General features: G+C 45.5%; 1 protein-coding gene across 1 annotated transcript; it reads left to right on the top strand.

Moving 5' to 3' along the window:
• Nucleotides 1-1,526: 1,526 nt before the first annotated feature.
• Nucleotides 1,527-21,176, top strand: comp (cartilage oligomeric matrix protein). Its single transcript, XM_062959671.1, has 18 exons — nt 1,527-2,424; nt 6,474-6,525; nt 8,833-9,005; nt 10,101-10,238; nt 12,583-12,660; nt 12,886-13,044; nt 13,144-13,248; nt 14,320-14,427; nt 14,846-15,005; nt 15,221-15,339; nt 15,489-15,541; nt 15,902-16,095; nt 17,539-17,717; nt 17,820-17,868; nt 18,561-18,757; nt 19,197-19,369; nt 19,461-19,600; nt 20,077-21,176. The coding sequence occupies exons 1-18, from the start codon at nt 2,359-2,361 to the stop codon at nt 20,124-20,126; spliced, it is 2,193 nt and encodes a 730-aa protein (XP_062815741.1). The 5' UTR covers nt 1,527-2,358; the 3' UTR covers nt 20,127-21,176.
• Nucleotides 21,177-21,189: the final 13 nt, after the last annotated feature.

Raw genomic sequence — 21,189 nt, 5'->3', positions numbered from 1 at the left:
TATGCTTGGATCAATATGCTTGGATCAATATATTATGCTTGGATCAATATGCTTGGATCAATATCTTATGCTTGGATCAATATGCTTGGATCAATACATTATGCTTGGATCAATATGCTTGGATCAATATATTATGCTGGGATCAATATGCTTGGATCAATATCTTATGCTTGGATCAATATCTTATGCTTGGATCAATATCTTATGCTTGGATCAATATATAATGCTTGGATCAATATGCTTGGATCAATACATTATGCTTGGATCAATATGCTTGGATCAATATATTATGCTTGGATCAATATATTATGCTTGGATCAATATATTATGCTCGGATCAATATATCATGCTGGGATCAATATATTATGCTTGGATCAATATATTATGCTGGGATCAATATCTTATGCTTGGATCAATATCTTATGCTTGGATCAATATATAATGCTTGGATCAATATGCTTGGATCAATACATTATGCTTGGATCAATATGCTTGGATCAATATATTATGCTTGGATCAATATATTATGCTTGGATCAATATATTATGCTCGGATCAATATATCATGCTGGGATCAATATATTATGCTTGGATCAATATATTATGCTGGGATCAATATCTTATGCTTGGATCAATATCTTATGCTTGGATCAATATATAATGCTTGGATCAATATGCTTGGATCAATACATTATGCTTGGATCAATATGCTCGGATCAATATATTATGCTTGGATCAATATATTATGCTCGGATCAATATATCATGCTGGGATCAATATATTATGCTTGGATCAATATATTATGCTGGGATCAATAAATTATGCTCGGATCAATATATCATGCTGGGATCAATATATTATGCTTGGATCAATATATTATGCTGGGATCAATAAATTATGCTCGGATCAATATATTATGCTCGGATCAATATATCATGCTGGGATCAATACATTATGCTCGGATCAATATATTATGCTCTGATCAATATATTATGCTTGGATCAATATATTATGCTCGGATCAATATATCATGCTTGAATCAATACATTATGCTCGGATCAATATATTATGCTTGGATCAATATATTACATTAATTATATATCCATCAATACATTAACAATATCTATCAATCGATACTTTAACATGAATAACATATATCCATCGATACATTACTAATAATACTGATTGATCGATACATTAATAATATCTATCAATCAATACATTAATTATAATATCTATTGCTCGATACATTAATAATAACTATCGCATGATACATTAATATCTATTGCTTGATACATTAATAATATCTATCGCTCAATACATTAATATCTTTTGATACATTAATATCTATTGATCAATGCATTAGTAATAATATCAATTGATACATTAATAATATCTATTGATTGATACATTAATTATAATATCAATACATTAATAATAATATCTATCGATCGATACATTATTATCTATCGATACATTAATTATAATATCTATCAATCAATACTTTAATTATAAGATATATCCATCAAGACATTAATATCTATCAATTGATACATTATAATATCGATTGATACATTAATTATAATATCTATCGATCGATATTTAATTATAATATATATCAATCTATATATTGATCATATGTATCGATACATAATATCTGTCAATTGACATTAATATCTATCAATCGATACATTAATAATATCTATCAATTGATACATTACTACTACTACTAATAATTATTATTATTACATTGGGTTATTGAAGGCTTTCATGGCCAGAATCACTGGGTTGCTGTGATTTTTCCGGGCTGTCTGGCCACGTCCCGGAAGCATTTTTTCCTGACGTTTTGCCCACCTATATGGCAGGCATCCTCGGAGGTTGTGAGGTCTGTTGGAAATTAGGCAAGTGGGGTTGATATATCTGTGGATGTGAGATAGAACTCTGTGGTCTGTTTGAGACAAGTGGGAAGGTTGCCATCGGCCAGCTTGATTAGCACTGAATGGCCTTGCAGCTTCAAAGCCTGGGGAATCCTGGAGGAGGTGGGATTTCAAAGGGGTTTGAGTTGGCCTTCTTTTGAAGCCGAGAGAGTGTGACTGGCCCAAGCCGGCTTCATGGCTGAGCAATGACGTGATGTTAACATGATGTTAAAATACCTTGTTACCTGGAAGGTGTTTCTCGCAGCAAGCGCAGGCTTGTCGGAGGGATTTCTGGGCCACTTCTCCCGCAAGGGCCTGGGGATAAATGTGATATAATGGGAACGGGTTGAGTAACAAATGGCAGTTGACACCCCTTTACAACCAAGGATTAGGACGGGTTTTTGTTGTTGTTTTTTTCTGGTGCAGGAGACCTCTCGCCCCAAATGCTCTCGGAGATGAGAGAGACGAACCAAGTGCTGCGGGAAATCACGGAGTTGCTGAAACAGCAGGTAAGGGAAGATGGGTCACAAATAAAATTCATTATTATTATTTATAATAATAATCAGTAAAAGAGTAAATCCGTGTTACTGTCCATCCATCTGAAAGGGTCAGTCTAGATGGCCTTTGGGGTCTCTTCCAACTCTAGGAACATCCATCGATCCATCTAAAAGGGTTGGTCTGGATGGCCTTTGAGGTTTCTTCCAAGTCTAAGATCATCCATCCATCTTCAGGGGTTGGTCTGGATGGCCTCTGAGGTCTCTTCCAACCCTAGGAACATACATCTATCCATCGATCCATCTAAAAGGGTTGGTCTGGATGGCCTTTGGGGTCTCTTCCAAGTCTAGGATCATCTATCTACCTAACAATAAATCCATCCATCCATTGTAAAGGGTCGGTCTAGATGGCCTTTGGGGTCTCTTCCAACTCTAGGATCATCTATCCATTCATCGATTCATCTAAAAGGATTGGTCTGGATGGCCTTTGAGGGATCTTCCAACTCTTAAGATCCATCCATCCATCCATCCATCTAAAAGGGTTGGTCTGGATGGCCTTTGGGGTCTCTTCCAACTCTAGGAACATCCATTCATCCACCTATCCACTGATCAATCAATCAATCCATCCATCGATCCATCTAAAAGGGTTGGTCTGGATGGCCTTTGGGGTCTCTTCCAACTCTAGGAACATCTATCCACCCACTCACCCACCCAACCAATCATAAAAGGTGGGTCTGGATGGCCTTTAGAGTCTCTTCCAACTCTAGGAATATCTATCCATCCATCCACCCATCCGTCCTTCTTAAAGGGTCTGGATGGCCTTTGGGGTCTCTTCCAACTCTTGAAACATCTACCTACCTACCTATATATTCATCCATCCATCCAAAAGGGTTGGTCTAGATGGCCTTTGGGGTCTCTTCCAACTCTAGGATCATCTATCCATCCAACTTAAAGGGTTGGTCTGGATGGCCTTTGAGATATCTCCCAACTCTTGGAACATCTACCTACCTACCTATCCATCCATCCATCCATCAATCCATCCTAAAGGGTTGGTCTAGATGGCCTTTGAGGTCTCTTCCAACTCTAGGAATATCTATCCATCCATCCATCCATCATAAAGGTTGGTCTAGATGGCCTTTGGGGTCTCTTCCAACTCTTGAAACATCTACCTACCTATCCATCCATCCATCCATCCATATTATAGGGTTGGTCTGGATGGCCTTTGAGATCTCTTCCAACTTGAGGATCATCTACATACCTACCTACCTATCTATGCATCCATCCATCCATCATAAAGGGTTGGTCTGGATGGCCTTTGGGATCTCTTCCAACTCTTGGAACATCTCCCTACCTACCAATGCTCTAAGATGCTCCAACAGAGCCTCCACCCCCAGTGGCAGTCTACCTTTGAATGCTCCACACTGCAACGGAGGAGAAAAGGAGGGGACTTCTTGGATTTGGACGGCTTGGTGGTCATTTGGGGCCCGGGGGTGGATCCGGGCCGGGCTCCAGCCGCCGTCTAGTCTGGCCTCTCCGCCTCCGGCCTGGGCCACTCAAGTGCAAAAGCAGAGGCAGGAGGAAGGCCGAGGGTGCCAGGACAACATGCCTGGAATAGGCCACCCTGCCTACTTTTTTTCCTGGCAGCAAAGGCCTTGGATTTCGGGAGGTAGGAGTCCAAAGAAAAGGCCGAGTTGGAGGCAAGGGGCCCCCAAAGGCCATCCAATCCCGCCTCCTCCTGCCCTCCTTGCTCCACACAGAACACGTCCCAGCGGTCCAGGTTTTCCACCCTTCGGACTTTTTTCCAAATTCCGAAAAACTCTAATTAATAAACCCTTGTCCGCTCCTGTGTCCCGAGCAAATAAACATCGCCCGCTGCTCCTTCCTTTCCATCGCTCACTCTCTCTCTCCCACAAATCCCTTTTTTCCTCCTCTGATGAAAGGAGGCCTCACAAAGCTTCACAGAGCCCACTTTCTCCCTTCTCCAGCTCTAAGGCGGCCTGCTTTTTCCTTTCCCCAGCTTTGAAAGAGCCTGCTGCCTTTCTTCTCCTTGCTCTCTTCTCCGGTTTTGAGAAAGCCTCCTTTCTCTCATCTCCAGCTCTGAGGCCTACTTTCTCCCTTCTCCATCTCCGAGAAGGCCTGCTTTCCCTTCTCCTGCTTTAAAAGAACCTGCTTCCTCCCTTCTCCTGCCTTGTGAAGGCCTGCTTTCATCTTTCTCCAGCTGTGAGGTATGTTTTTGCCAGCTCTGAGGTCCGCTTTCTCCCGTCTCCAGCTTTGAGAAGGCCTACTTTTTTCTTTCTCCAGCTTTGAAAGAGCCTTTCCTCTCTTCTCCAGCTCTAAGGAGTCTGCTTTCTCCGTTCTCCTGCTCTGAGAATTCCTGCTTTCTCCCTTCTCCATCTCCAAGGCTTGTTTTCCCTTCTCCAGCTCTGAGATGGCCTGTGTTTTCATTTCTCCAGCTCTGAGAAGGCCTGCTTTCTCCCTTCTCCATTTTTGAGAAGGCCTCCTTTCTCTCTTCTCCAGCTCTGAGGCTTACTTTTTCATTTCTCCAGCTCTGAAAGAGCCTGCTTTCTCCCTTCTCCAGCTCTGAAAGAGCCTTTCTCCCTTCTCCAGCTCTGAGGCTTACTTCCTTCTCCTTTGAAAGAGCCTGCTTTCTCCCTTCTCCAACTCTGAGAAGGCCTTTCTCCCTTCTCCAGCTCTAAGGCCTACTTTCTCCCTTCTCCAGCTCTAAGGCTTACTTTCTCCCTTCTCCAGCTCTAAGGCTTACTTTCTCCCTTCTCCAGCTCTAAGGCTTACTTTCTCCCTTCTCCAGCTCTAAGGCTTACTTTCTCCCTTCTCCAGCTCTAAGGCGGCCTGCTTTTTCCTTTCCCCAGCTTTGAAAGAGCCTGCTGTCTTTCTTCTCCTGCTCGGTGAAGGCCTTGCTCTCTTTCTTTCTTCTCCTTGCTCTCTTCTCCAGTTTTGAGGCCTCCTTTCTCCCATCTCCAGCTCTGGGCCCTCCTTTCTCCCTTCTCCAGTTTTGAGAAAGCCTGCTTTCTCCCTTCTCCTGCTCTGTAAAGGCCTGCTTTAATCTTTCTCCAGATGTGAGGTATGTTTTCGCCAGCTCTGAGAAGGCCTGTATTCTCCTTTCTCCAGCTCTGAGGCCTGCTTTCTCTCTTCTCCAGCTCTGAAAGAGGCGGTTTTCTCCCTTCTCCTGCTCTGTGAAGGCCTGCTTTCATCTTTCTCCAGCTGTGAGGTGTTTTCACCAGCTCTGAGGTCTGCTTTCTCCCTTCTCCAGCTTTGAGAAGGCCTGCTTTCTTCGTTCTCCAGTTTTCAGAAGACCTCCTTTCTCTGGGGCCTCCTTTCTCCCTTCTCCAGCTCTAAGGCATCCTTTCTCCCTTCCCCAGTTTCAAAAAGCCCTCCTTTCTCTCTTCTCCAGCTCTAAGGGTGTCTGCTTTCTTCCTTCTCCTGCTCTGTGAAGGCCTACTTCCTCCCTTCTCCTGCTTTGTGAAGGCCAACTTTTTTCATTTCTCCAGCTCTGAAAGAGCCTGCTTCCCCTTCTCCTTGTTTTGAGCCTGCTTTCTCCCTTCTCCAGCTCCGAGGCCTCCTTTCTCCCTTCTCCAGTTTCGAGAAAGCTCCCTTTCTCTCTTCTCCATCTCTGAAAGAGCCTGCTTACATCGTGCTCCTGCTCTGAGAATTCCTGCTTCCTCCCTTCTCCATCTCCAAGGCTTGCTTTCCCTTCTCCAGCTCTGAGATGGCCTGTGTTTTCATTTCTCCAGCTCTGAAATAGCCTGCTTTCTCCCTTCTTCAGCTCTGAGAAGGCTTCTTCCTTCTTCAGTTTTAAGAAGGCCTCCTTTCTCCCTTCTCCAGCTCTGAGATGGCCTGCTTTTTCATTTCTCCAGCTCTGAAAGAGCCTGCTTTCTCCCTTCTCCAGCTCTGAAGCTTACTTCCTTCTCCTTTGAAAGAGCCTGCTTTCTCCCTTCTCCAACTCTGAGAAGGCCTTTCTTCCTTCTCCAGCTCTAAGGCTTACTTTCTCCTTTCTCCAGCTCTAATCACGGGGCCGTAACCCTTTCCTGTCTTTCCCTCCTCTGCAGATCAAGGAGATCACCTTCTTGAAAAACACGGTCATGGAATGTGACGCCTGTGGTAAGTCCACCGAGTTATATCCTAGAGATTTACTCCTGATCTTAGGAAGATGGGATTTGTTGTCCCTCCTCCGGCCTCCCAGGTGCATCCAACCAGGTGTAGCTAATACAACCAAAGGTGCGGCTTGCAATTGCCCAGCAATGCGTAGCTGGGCGTCTGCGAGATATTTCCACCCGGATGGTGCCGAAATTTACTCCGGGTTAACCCTCTACTTACCTTCTCGCTCTTCCTAATTCTTTGGGGAAATGAGTTGTGGATATCTGGTTAGTAAGACTGATAGTAATGTTTACTATGTCCCCGAGGAAGGGGATGGAGGAGGAAGATAAATTATTATTATTATTATTATATTAATACTATTATTATTATCTGCTTAGTAAGACAGACCTATAGTAATGTTTACTATGTCCCTGAGGAAGGGGATGGAGGAGGAGGATAAATTATTATTATTATTATTATTATTATTATTATTATTATTATATTACTATTATTATTATTATCTGCTTAGTAAGACAAACCTATAGTAATGTTTACTATGTCCTTGAGGAAGGGGAAGGAGGAGGAAGAGAAACATATTATTATTATTATTATTATTATTATTATTATTATTATTATCGCATCTATATCTTCAACTCAAGTACTATTAGACCATAAACACATACAAGAGGATGATACTCGGACTGAGTCACACAGGAGAGAGGAAGATGGATTCACACCATCACATGGACCTATAGTAATGTTTACTATGTCCCTGAGGAAGGGGATGGAGGAGGAAGATAAATATATTATTATTATCATCATCATCATCGCATCTATATCTTCAACTCAAGTACTATTAGACCACAAATACATGCAACACAGGATGATACTCAGACTGAGACACAGGAGAGTAGAAGATGGATTCACACCATCACATAGACCTATAGTAATGTTTATTATAATTATTATCGTATCTATATCGCCAACTCAAGTACTATTAGACCATAAACACATACAAGAGGGTGATACTCGGACTGAGTCACACAAGAGAGAGGAAGATGGATTTACACCATCACATAGACCTATAGTAATGTTTATTATAATTATTATCGTATCTATATCGCCAGCTCAAGTACTATTAGACCATAAACACATACAAGAGGGTGATACTCGGACTGAGTAACACAAGAGAGAGGAAGATGGATTTACACCATCACATAGACCTATAGTAATGTTTACTATTCCCCGAGGAAGGGGATGGAGGTGGAAGATAAATTATTATTATTATTATTATTATTATTATTATTATTATTATTATTATATTATTATTATTATTATTATTATCACATCTATATCTTCAACTCAAGTACTATTAGACCATGGTCACATACAAGAGGATGATACTCGTACTGAGTCACACAGGAGAGTAGAAGATGGATTCGCACCGTCACATAGACCTATAGTAATGTTTATTATAACTATTATCGTATCTATATCGTCAACGCAAGTACTATTAGACCATAAACACATACAAGAGGGTGATACTCGGACTGAGTCACACAGGAGAGTAGAAGATGGATTTGCACCGTCACATAGACCTATAGTAATATTTACTATGTCTCCGAGGAAGGGGATGGAGGAGGAAGAGAAATTATATTATTATTATTATTATATTATTATCACATCTGTATCTTCAACTCAAGTACTATTAAACCATAGACACATACAACACAGGATGATAGTCGGACTGAGTCACACAGGAGAGAGGAAGATGGATTTACACCGTCACATAGACCTATAGTAATGTTTATTTTAATTATTATCGTATCTATATCGCCAACTCCAATACTATTAGTCCATAAACACAAACAACACAGGATGATACTCGGACGGAAGATGGATTCACACCGTCACATAGACCTATAGTAATGTTTACTATGTCCCCGAGGAAGGAGGGGGAAGACAAACTACATTTATTATAATTATTATTGTATTTATATCGCCAACTCAAGTACTATTAGACCATAAACACATACAAGACGATGATACTTGGAGTGAGTCACACAGGAGAGAGGAAGATGGATTTACACCATCACATAGACCTATAGTAATGTTTATTATAATTATTATCGTATCTATATCTTCAACACAAGTACTATTAGACCATAGACACAGACAACACAGGATGATACTCAGACGGAAGATGAATTCACACCGTCACATAGACCTATAGTAATGTTTACTATGTCCCTGAGGAAGAGGATGGAGGAGGAAGATAAATTATTATTATTATTATTGTATCTGATGCTGATTTCTCTTTCTCTTCCCAAGGGATGGGCACGGGAGCCACAGGGCACCCCATCAGCCTGGCCCCGCTGAGCCGCTGCTACCCCAACCCGTGCTTCCCGGGCGTCACGTGTACAGACACCGCCACCGGCTTCCGCTGCGGCACGTGCCCCCAAGGCTACACCGGCAACGGGACCCACTGCACCGACATCAACGAGGTCAGTGGGAGCGGGTCCGCAGGTCACAATGGCTTACCTAAGGGGGCAGCACTGAGATAGGGCTGAGCTTCTATCCCTGTCCTGCGGAGCCTGCCAGGACACAGGGGGCGGGGCTAGAGGGGGCGGGGCCTGAAAGGCCTCTCAGGAGAAATATAGAGGCTTAGCCCTGTCTCAGGGTCTTGGAAGGAGGCCCCGCCCCCTTCCCTAGCCCCGCCCTTTAGTCCTAAAAGGCCTCTCAGAAGTATAGAGGCTCAGCCCTGTCTCAGGCTCTTGGGAAGAGGCTCCGCCTCCTTCCCTAGCCCCGCCCTTTAGTCCTGAAAGGCCTCTCAGGAGAAATATAGAGGCTCAGCCCTGTCTCGGGCTTTTGGAAGGAGGCCCCGCCCCCTTCCCTAGCTCCGCACTTTAGTCCTAAAAGGCCTCTCAGGAGAAATATAGAGGCTCAGCCCTGTCTCAGGCTCTTGGAAGAGGCCCCGCCTCCTTCCCTATCCCCGCCCTTTAGTCCTGAAAGGCCTCTCAGGAGAAATATAGAGGCTCAGCCCTGTCTCTGGCTCTTTGGAAGAGGCTCCGCCCCCGCCCCTAGCTCCGCCCTTTAATCCTAAAAGGCCTCTCAGGAGAAATATAGAGGCTCAGCCCTGTCTCTGGCTCTTTGGAAGAGGCTCCGCCCCCGCCCCTAGCTCCGCCCTTTAGTCCTAAAAGGCCTCTCAGGAGAAATATAGAGGCTCAGCCCTGTCTCAGGCTCTTGGAAGGAGGCCCCGCCCCCGCCCCTAGCTCCGCCCTTTAGTCCTAAAAGGCCTCTCAGGAGAAATATAGAGGCTCAGCCCTGTCTCAGGCTCTTGGAAGGAGGCCCCGCCCCCGATCCTAGTCCCGTCCTTTAGTCCTGAAAGGCCTCTCAGGAGAAATATAGAGGCTCAGCCCTGTCTCAGGCTCTTGGAAGGAGGCCCCGCCTCCTTCCCTAGCCCCGCCCTTTAGTCGTGAAAGGCCTCTCAGGAGAAATGTAGAGGCTCAGCCCTGTCTCAGGTTCTTGGAAGGAGGCCCTGATCTGCCTGTGTTGTATGTGATGGTCAGATAAGGTTTTCGTTCTTTCTTTCCTCGCAGTGCACAGCCAATCCCTGCTTCCCGAGAGTCCAGTGTATCAACACGGCCCCTGGTTTCCGGTGTGAACGATGCCCCGCCGGATACACGGGACCGGTCCACGAGGGGGTGGGCTTAGCCTTCGCCAGGGCCAACAAACAGGTAAGGGATTTTCCAAACTTTGCTTGTTGATTTCGGAGTCGTCTCCATCTCAGGTTATTGGGTGTGGGTGAACTACAACTCCCATTGTCCTTGGGCTGTTCGCAGAGTGTAAAGTGGGTCATGTGGTCTCTTTGTGCCAAGTTTGGTCTTGATTAAGCATTGGTGGGGGTTGCAGTGGTTTCAGGAAGCGAGTGATGGTATTGCAAGTCCCATCATTCGTGGTCCAAATTCTTCCAAACCACACCAGGATGTATAGTGGGTCATGGGTGCTCTATGTGCCAAGTTTGGTGTTCATCAGACATTGGTGAGGGTCCTAGTGGTTTCAGTAAGTGAGTCACGATACTGCAAGTCCCATCATCCATGGTCCAAATTCTTCCAAACCACACCAGGATGTAGAGTTGGTGACGGGGGCTCTGTGTGCCAAGTTTCGTACTGATTTATTATTTGTGGAAGTCGCAGTGCTCTGAGGACGTAAGTGAAGGTACTGCAAGTCCCATCATCCTTGATCCATCCTCCTCCAAAACCACACCAAGGTGTAGAGTGACTCATGGGGGCTCTATGTGCCAAGTTTGGTCTTGATTAGTCATTTGTGGTCGTTGCAGTGGTCTCACGAAGTGAGTGAAGGTACTGCAAGTCCCATCATCCTTGATCTCCCAGAAACTCCAGTCAGTCTGGCCAATGGGGAAGGATGGGAGCTGGAGTACAAAACATTTGGAGTGTTTGAGGAATATAATAATAATAATAATAATAATAATAATAATAATAACTTTCTTGTACTTGTTTTTTTTGTCTGCTGTGCTTTGAGGAGTTTCTGATTGAAGTAAAAAATCAGAATCTCCTCAAAGCACAGCAGACAAAAAACCAGTACAAGAAAACCGCACTACAAACTAGAGCAGAATCAGTACAAGAAAACTGCACTACAAACTAGAGCAGAATCAGTACAAGAAAACCGCACTACAAACTAGAGAAGAATCAGTACAAGAAAACCGCACTACAAACTAGAGAAGAATCAGTACAAGAAAACTGCACTACAAACTAGAGCAGAATCAGTACAAGAAAACTGCACTACAAACTAGAGCAGAATCAGTACAAGAAAAACCGCACTACAAACTAGAGCAGAATCAGTACAAGAAAACCGCACTACAAACTAGAGCAGAATCAGTACAAGAAAACCGCACTACAAACTAGAGAAGAATCAGTACAAGAAAACCGCACTACAAACTAGAGCAGAATCAGTACAAGAAAACCGCACTACAAACTAGAGCAGAATCAGTACAAGAAAACCGCACTACAAACTAGAGAAGAATCAGTACAAGAAAACCGCACTACAAACTAGAGCAGAATCAGTAAAAGAAAACTGCACTACAAACTAGAGCTGACAGCTGGCACAACAAAACATTGCATGGAAAGTTCCTTGACAAAATTTAAGGAAAAGCTGACAAGGAGAAGACCTGGCTCTGGCTCACGAATGGGACCCTGAAGAAGGAGACAAAAGGCCTGATCCTTGCAGCCCAGGAGCAAGACATCAGAACAAAGGCAATCAAGGACAAGATCGAAAAATCAGCTGATGACCCAAAATGCAGACTGTGCAAGGAAACCGACGAAACCATGGATCATCTCCTCAGCTGCTGTAAGAAAATCGCACAGACAGACTACAAACAGAGGCACAACTATGTGGCCCAAATGATTCATTGGAACTTCTGCCTCAAGTCCCACCTCCCAGCAGGAAAGAACTGGTGGGACCACAAACCTGAAAAAGTATTGGAAAATGAGCACGCAAAGATACTGTGGGACTTCCGAATCCAGACTGACAAAGTCCTGGAACACAACACACCAGACATCACAGTTGTGGAAAAGAAAAAGGTTTGGATCATTGATGTTGCCATCCCAGGTGAAAAACAACAGGAAAAACTCAGCCGCTATCAGGACCTCAAGATTGAACTGCAAAGACTCTGACAGAAACCAGTGCAGGTGGTCCCGGTGGTGATGGGCTCACTGGGTGCCGTGCCAAAAGATCTCAGCCGACATTTGGAAACAATAGACATTGACAAAATTACGATCTGCCAACTGCAAAAGGCCACCCTGCTGGGATCTGCAGCATCATCCGAAAATACATCACACAGTCCTAGACACTTGGGAAGTGTTCGACTTGTGATTTTGTGATATGAAATCCAGCATGTCTATCTTGTTTGCTGTGTCATAATAAAATAATAATAATTTTTTACATTCCGCCCTAGCTCCCCTAGGGGACTCAGGGCATAATAAAGTTTTGTTGTTGTTGTTGTTGTTGTTGTTATCTGGATTTGGAGTATCTTACAAACGCAAATGTGGGTCTCGCACACAGGTTTGCAACGACATCAACGAGTGCGAATCCGGCACCGCCAGGACCTGCGTCCCAAACTCCATCTGCATCAACACCCGGGTAAATGGCAAGAATTTGAGCTAATTTCTGGAGTGACAGAGTCTTGGTTTCTGGATTGGCAGAGAGTGAGCTCGGCATTCAAATCCATTTGTTTTAGTTTCTGGAGTGGCAGAGTCTTGGTTTCTGGAGTTGCAGAGAGCGAGCTCGGCATTCATTTGGATGGAAATGGACTATTGAGACGGTCCTCGAAATGCCTTCTCAATGGGACCACTATCCGCCCCACAGGGATCCTACAAGTGCGGTTCCTGCAAAGCCGGCTTCGTGGGTGACCAGACGAGTGGCTGCCGGAGCAAGGCCGAGCGGCGGTGCCCCAATGGGGAGCTCAGCCCCTGCCACGAAAAGGCCGAGTGCTTCGTGGAGCGCGACGGGTCTCTGGTCTGCGTGGTGAGTCCCGACCGTCTTTGTTGACGTAGTAGAGCGGTAAGAGTGACTGTTCGAAGAAGGAACATCCATCCTCATTCTCTTTACTCTTCCTCTTCTCAGTGCAAGGTCGGTTGGGCAGGAAATGGCTACATCTGCGGACCGGACACCGACATCGATGGCTTCCCCGATGAAAAGCTCCGCTGCACCGACAAAAAGTGCCGCAAGGTAAGGGGTGGGCGTAAGCTTTGAGTAGTATCTCGATTTCTTGCAAAACGGAGGCCCCTCCTTATACAAAATGTACTTAAGGTTGTACACTGGGAGTATTTCGGTCCATTGTGTACATTCTGGGAGTATTTCGGTCCACCGTATACACTCTAGGAGTATTTCAGTCCATCGTGTACACTCTAGGAGTATTTCGGACCATCGTGTACACTTTGGGAGTATTTCACTCCATCTTGTACACTCTGGGAGTATTTCACTCCATCGTGTACACTCTGGGAGTATTTCGGTCCACCGTGTACACTCTGGGAGTAGTACAAATCACCGTGTACACTCTGGAAGTATTTGGGTCCATCGTGTACACTCTGGGAGTTTTTCGGTCCATCGTGTACTCTCTGGGAGTATTTCGGACCATTGCGTACACTCTAGGAATATTTTGGTCCATCGCGTACACTCTGGAAGTATTACAAATCACTGTGTACACTCTGGGAGTATTACAAATCATCGTGTACACTCTGGGAGTATTTCAGATCATCGTGTACACTCTGGGAGTATTTCAGTCCATCGTGTACACTCTGGAAGTATTTCGGACCATCGTGTACACTCTAGGAGTATTTCGGTCCATCATGTACACTCTGGGAGTATTTCTGTCCATTGTGTACACTCTGGGAGTATTTCAGATCATCGTGTACACTCTGGGAGTATTTCAGTCCATTGTGTACACTCTGGAAGTATTTCGGTCCATCGTATACACTCTGGGAGTATTACAAATCATTGTGTACACTCTGGGAGTATTTCAGACCACCGTGTACACTCTGGGAGTATTTCGGACTGTCGTGTATACTCTGGGAGTATTTCAGTCCATCTTGTACACTCTAGGAGTATTACAGACCATTGTGTACACTCTAGGAGCATTTCGGTCCACCGTGTACACTCTGGGAGTATTTAGGTCCATCACTCAGCTTGGATGGCATACTGCACGGTGGTTTGCTTCACACTCAAAATACGGCATTTAGATATAATCTTCCTGCTCTGTGGACAACACAACTAACATCCAAACCTGGCCTTCCTTTGCAGGACAACTGTGTCACCGTCCCGAACTCTGGCCAAGAGGACGCAGACCGGGATGGGATCGGCGACGCTTGCGACGATGACGCCGACGGGGACGGGATCACCAACACCGAGGTTCGGACTCTATGACGCCCGCCATTTCCCTTGCAATTTCCGCCTGTTTTCATATACTATAAGTTTCCTGTCACCACGGAAGATGTATTGGCGATTTCACCAGGATCTGAAGGGACATCGTCAACCTAGTCTAGCTTCATTGTGACTGAACTGTTGCGCAATAAATCACTACTGACCGAGAGGTCGTGAGATCGGGTTGAACCCCTGATCATTTAATAGCCTAGCTCGCTGTCGACCTAAGCAGCTCGAAACACAGTTGCATCTGTCGAGTAGGAAATTTAGGTACCACTTTATGTGTGGAGGCTAATTTAACTTATTTACAACACCACGGATGGGCGAGACTCTGGGTCTCGTTCGGCTGTCCAAAATAGTTATTGGGCGACTGCTAATCCCTCTCTTTCTCTCGCTCGCTCTCCAGGACAATTGTGTCTTTGTACGCAACACCGACCAGCGTAACACCGACCAGGACAATTTTGGCGATGCCTGCGACAACTGCCGCAACGTCAAGAACAACGACCAGAAAGACAGCGACGGAGACGGGCGCGGCGACCTCTGCGACGACGACATGGACGGAGATAGTGAGTGTTGACTAACTCGACTGCAACTCTCAGTGTCCCGGGCTCACTCGCTCATGGGAATTGCAGTGTATCGAGGATCTACGGAATTATAACAAAGCATCTCATTCTCTATGGAATGGGAGAGCGCCGTAACAAACAGATAATTTTTACGACGAGTCCGAGGGCAGTCCGAGGACTCTCGCAACGTGTACCGAAACTCTCGTTTCCTTCCGCAGAGGTGAAAAACGTGTTGGACAACTGCGTGAGGATTCCCAACCCGGACCAGCGGGACAGCGACGGGGACGGCGTGGGCGACGTCTGTGACAGCTGCCCACATATCAGCAATCCAGACCAGGTGAGTGGAAGGTGCCCCGAAATGTGAGACGTTGAGCAGTATGTGTTATTCTTACCTTGGTCTGATGGTCCAATAAATAATAGGTGAAGTGGCCCTGGGTATATATATATACATTAGTTTATATCTGTTGGTTATCCTCTTCTTTGTAGAAAGACACCGACCACGATCTCGTGGGCGATCCCTGCGACACCAACCAAGACCGGTGAGTTGTATCTTTGATTCTTTTTGGGCAGTTAGGACAGATCTACAAGCCACGGATTACTACGGCGGGGTCAGTTTCCGCTTCCTCGGCACCAGATCACAGTCTGTCTCCAATAGCGGAATACGAGTATTTGCAGCGTAGTAGTTGGATGGAAGCAGTGTATATTAAAAGACGCTGCAGCACCTATGGGGAGAAGCCATTTATACGGCCAATTATTTATTAAATAGAGTGGTGCTCAGTGATAGGACAGACACCATTCTTTGCTTTGTATAGCAGACCACCCAATTTAAGACATTTTAGGATTTTCGGACAATTTGCATTTGTCCTCATACCACTACTCGCTTTCCCTCTTTCCACCAGGGATGGAGACGGCCACCAGGACTCTCGGGACAACTGCCCCTCGGTGCCCAACAGCTCCCAGCTCGATTCGGACCGGGATGGCATCGGGGACGAATGCGACGACGACGACGACAACGACGGCATCCCGGACCAGAGGCCGCCGGGCCCCGACAACTGCCGCCTGGTCCCCAACCCTGGGCAGCAGGACTCCGACCGTGAGCACGATTCCGCCTCTCTTCTGCAGTTCCCCAAAATGTCAGGGATGGATTTCGTTGGCTTAGAATTCAGACTAGCCGTCCTCTCCCTCGGGGGGAAAATATGGTCTCCGTATACTACATGTCCCTAGTATACAACACTAGTTTCCTTAGTCAAGTTGTCTTGTGGACTGCAATCCCTCAAATTAGTATTTCAAACTCTACTATGTTATTATTATTATTATTATTATTAAACTTTATTTGTACCCCGCTAGCATCTCCCGAAGGACTCGATGCGGCTTACAAAGGCCAAGGCCTCAACACACAATATAACAATACAAACAAAGGCAAATTAAAAGAATTAAAACAGTATAAACCACAAGCAATAACAATACGCTAAAACACAATAGAACTATGTTGGGAGTTTTATATTGAGTAGGTTTGAAATTTTTCACTGCTCTGGAATGTGGGTGGCGACAGTTGAGAGATAGTGAGCTTCACTCGTGGCCATCCATCTCGTCGGACGCTTTGATGTTACGCTCCGGCTGAGCTATGTAAATATTGTAACTACAGTAGAGTCTCACTTATCCAACATAAACGGGCCGGCAGAACGTTGGATAAGTGAATATGTTGGATAATGAGAGATTAAGAAAAAGCCTATTAAACATCAAAATAGGTTATGATTTTACAAATTAAGCACCAAAACATCATGTTATACAACAAATTTGACAGGAAAAGTAATTCATTACACATTAATGCTATGTAGTAATTACTGTATTTACAAATTTAGCACCAAAATATATATTGAAAACATTGACTACAAAAATGCGTTGGATAATCCAGAACGTTGGATAAGTGAGACTCTACTGTACTTCAATAAATATGAGATCCAACAGCTAAGAAGTGTAGATTTATGTCTGAGTCTGAGATTGCTAGATCCCCAGAGAGGAAAATTGAGATAGAATGTGGATGTGTCTCAATTTAATCCTTTCCTGACATACTACTACTACACTAGTCACCCGTCCTATTTAGCTCAGAGAAGATGAAAAGGTGATTTGATGGTCATCTTGGAGATAGGGTGGGATTGTATTCTAGTAATAATAATAATAATAATAATAATAATTTTATTTTTTACCCCGCCCCATCTCCCCGAGGGGACTCGGGGTGGCTTACATGGGGCCAAGCTCAGGCAAAACAGACAATATCAAACACAGCAATAAAACAAATCAATCAACAATAAAGCAAGTCATAAAACAAATGAGGTCAGATAAAACAAACATGCTCGATAAAATCCTGGGTTGGCTCCTAAAAAGAACTGGGCCATAAAAGTGCTAGTAGTAGTTCTACCTTAAAGCAAACCTACCTCTAGGTGTAGATGTGGGTTCCTACAGGGCAAGGTCTAGGTGACTCTGTGAGTGAAGTGGGGTGAATGGTTCGAGAACTCACTTGAGTTCTCTCTCGCAGGAGACGGCATCGGAGACGCCTGCACCAACGACTTCGACAAGGACCTCGTCGTCGACCAGATCGACGTCTGTCCCGAAAACGCGGAGGTGACGCTGACGGATTTCCGGGCCTTCCAGACCGTCGTCTTGGATCCCGAAGGGGACGCCCAGATCGACCCGAACTGGATCGTCCTCAACCAGGTGAGTGGAGTACGCCTTCACCATCACCCCAAAGTTCATGACTTCGAAGCCTCCAGACCTATTTATCTATCGATCTAATTCTCCATTTTTTCTTCTCTCCAGGGAATGGAAATTGTTCAGACCATGAACAGCGACCCAGGTTTGGCCGTCGGTAGGTAATATTTTGGAGAAGTTCGAAAACAAGTTCTTGCCTCCCATTCTATTTTTCAAAAATTCAAGATTTCTCAACATTGTGTTACACACAGTCTCATTCCCCAGAAGCCATTAAGATACAACTGATCATTGGTCAATAAAGCTGGAGACGTAATGATTTCATGGGTGGCTATTAAACAACAAGTTGTTTAAGATCAGTTTAGGCAACACTACATTGCAGTGAGAAGCTAAGCCTGAGTCCTCTTGTTCGTGGTTCAAGTCAAGCCATGATTTTGGATTTCATATCTAATATTTAAAGATGGAGACGTAATGCTTTCATGGGTGGCTATTAAACAACAAGTTGTTTACTATTAAGATCAGTTCAGGCAACGCTGTGTGAAAGTGAGAAGCTAAGCCTGAGTCCTCTTGTTCATGGTTCAAGGAATTTAAATATATATGTTATGGGGCCGCGGCTAGCACGGCGGATTGTTGACCGGAAGCGTGGCAGTACGAGCGGGGGGTGGGGTGAGCTCCTGCCATCAGCCCTAGCTTCTGCATACCTAGCAGTTCGAAAACAGCAATGGAAGTAGATAAATAGGTACTGCTTCGGTTGGGAGGCTAATTCGACCGGGAATGGGGCACAAAAGGCAGTTCAGGACTCTGCAAACTTTGGGTACCAACCACGTTGCCTTCTCTCACCCCCCGGTTGAGGCTACACCGCGTTCAACGGGGTGGACTTCGAGGGCACCTTCCACGTCAACACGGCCACAGACGACGACTACGCCGGGTTCATCTTCGGCTACCAAGACAGCGCCAGCTTCTACGTTGTCATGTGGAAACAAATGGAGCAAACCTATTGGCAGGCCAACCCTTTCCGAGCCGTCGCCGAGCCGGGGATCCAGCTAAAGGTAGGATCGGTTAGAGTCGAAATTACGTGGGAAAGTTGGAGAGAAAATTCCCGGGAGACATCATGCTTCCATGGGTGGCTATTGAGTAGGAATTATGTGGGAAAGTTGGAGAGAAAATTCCCGGGAGACATCAGGCTTTCATGGGTGGCTATTGAGTAGGAATTACGTGGGAAAGTTGGAAAGAAAATTCATGCTTCCATGGGTGGTGTTGAGTAGGAATTACGTGGGAAAGCTGGAGAGAAAATTCACGGGAGACATCATGCTTTTACTAGATAGATCTTCCTGATTGTGGGGTTATGCTGTTCTGTGGTTCCTGGCAATTCCTGGACTCTGGTACAGTGGTCACAGGTGTTTCAAGGCCCGATGTGTAACACGTAGTTGCTTCTATGACCTCTGCCACCCCGTTGTGAGTTGTCCTCTTCTCGCTCTTCAAACCCAGGCGGTGAAATCCAAGACCGGGCCGGGCGAATACCTCCGCAACTCCCTCTGGCACACCGGAGACACCCCCGACCAGGTCAGGCTGCTGTGGAAAGACCCCCGGAACGTGGGCTGGAAGGACAAGACTTCCTACCGCTGGTTCTTGCAGCACCGGCCACAAGTGGGCTACATCCGGTAAGCACACCCGCTCCACCTAGGAGGACGTCATCCCTACGGGTAGTAGGGAATCGATTTGATCCCTTGACTTGTCGGCTTCCTCTTCCAGGGCTCGTTTCTACGAAGGACCCGAACTGGTGGCCGACACGGGGGTCGTGCTGGACACCACGATGCGGGGCGGACGTCTGGGCGTCTTCTGCTTCTCCCAGGAGAACATCATTTGGTCCAACCTGCGGTACCGCTGCAACGGTGAGTCTGGACATGCCACGAGAGATTGGTGGGATTGAGTAAGGAGCCAACGATTGCTTCGGCTCCAAAGAAACAGTGAGTTTCTGCTCACCCATTTCAAAGCTCCATGCTTTGGTGGTGATGGTAAAATCGTCAACATACAGGAAACTCTGTCCCTTCTGGTGATGGTAAAATCGTCAACATACAGGAAACTCTGTCCCTTCTGGTGATGGTAAAATCGTCAACATACAGGAAACTCTGTCCCTTCTGGTGATGGTAAAATCGTCAACATACAGGAAACTCTGTCCCTTCTGATGATGATAAAATCATCAACATACAGGAAACTCTGTCCCTTCCGATGAGGGTAAATTCGTCAGAATAGGTTAAACTCTCTGTGCCTTCCAGTGATGGCACGATCGTCAGCATAGATGGGAGACGACGATAATAGTATATGTCGCAAACTCATGCCCGTAACTCCTCTTTTTCCCCGTCTGCAGATACCATTCCCGAAGACTACGAGTCGTACCGGAACCAGCGGGACTACTAAGCACCACTGCTTCGAACGGATCTACTGCTTGGCTTCTTAAAAGATATAGAGATATATAATTTTAAATATGGTGGACTGTCCTCGAATGCTTTGCAACCACTGAGCATCGTCAGTGCCGTACGATGCCCCGATGTCTTCAGGTCAGAGAGGCTCTATTTTGTCACCGTTTCCGCGGGTGCGGAGTGCTCGACGTCGGGGCCCGGGATCCCCCGAGGCCGCGGATACGGTCGAACCCACAAACCCAGACAGGAGGACAATTTTGTCGGGAAAGGGTTAAATTGAGACACATCTACCTTCTGTCTCAATTTCCCTCTTCTCTGGCAATCTAGCAATCTGCATAGACGCACAGACAGAAATCCACATTCTCATTTTATTGAAGTGATTACTACTATTTACATAGCACGGCCGGAGCGAAACATTTAAGCATCCAACGAGCGGTTCTCATTTTATTGAAGTGATTACTACTATTTACATAGCACGGCCGGAGCGAAACATCTAAGCATCCGACGAGCGGTTCTCATTTTACTCAAGTAATTACAACTATTTACATAGCACGGCCGGAGCGAAACATCTAAGCATCCGATGAGCGGTTCTCATTTTACTCAAGTAATTACAACTATTTACATAGCACGGCCGGAGCGTAACATCTAAGCATCCGATGAGCGGTTCTCAATTTATTGAAGTAATTACAACTATTTACATAGCACGGCCGGAGCGTAACATCTAAGCATCCGATGAGCGGTTCTCAATTTATTGAAGTAATTACAACTATTTACATAGCACGGCCGGAGCGTAACATCTAAGCATCCGATGAGCGGTTCTCAATTTATTGAAGTAATTACAACTATTTACATAGCACGGCCGGAGCGTAACATCTAAGCATCCGACGAGCGAGTGAAGTGTGGATTTATGTCTGTGCAGCTTCCTGAATTCTCCCGTTTTCAGCCCTAAAACAAGGCCGAGGGTGTCCTTTTGGTACTTACCAAGCGGATCAGGGACGTGGTCCATCTCTGTCCCTGCTGTGGAAATAAATCTCTTTTTTTTAGTGAATGTATTGTGTCTT

The sequence above is a fragment of the Anolis carolinensis genome, unplaced genomic scaffold (genome assembly GCF_035594765.1).
Source record: "Anolis carolinensis isolate JA03-04 unplaced genomic scaffold, rAnoCar3.1.pri scaffold_7, whole genome shotgun sequence".
NCBI classification, from domain to species: Eukaryota; Metazoa; Chordata; class Lepidosauria; order Squamata; family Dactyloidae; genus Anolis; species Anolis carolinensis.
Note: the sequence above shows the minus strand (reverse complement) of the source record. Positions and strands in the feature narration are given on the sequence as shown.

What these genes read in the sequence shown, in the direction of transcription:
- comp (XM_062959671.1), top strand. Translation starts at nt 2,359, where the DNA reads ATGCTCTCGGAGATGAGAGAGACGAACCAAGTGCTGCGGGAAATCACG. An exon ending in CCATCTGCATCAACACCCGG is followed by an intron (nt 12,661 to 12,885) that starts GTAAATGGCAAG and finishes TCCGCCCCACAG; the next exon opens with GGATCCTACAAGTGCGGTTC. An exon ending in CCACAAGTGGGCTACATCCG is followed by an intron (nt 19,370 to 19,460) that starts GTAAGCACACCC and finishes TTCCTCTTCCAG; the next exon opens with GGCTCGTTTCTACGAAGGAC.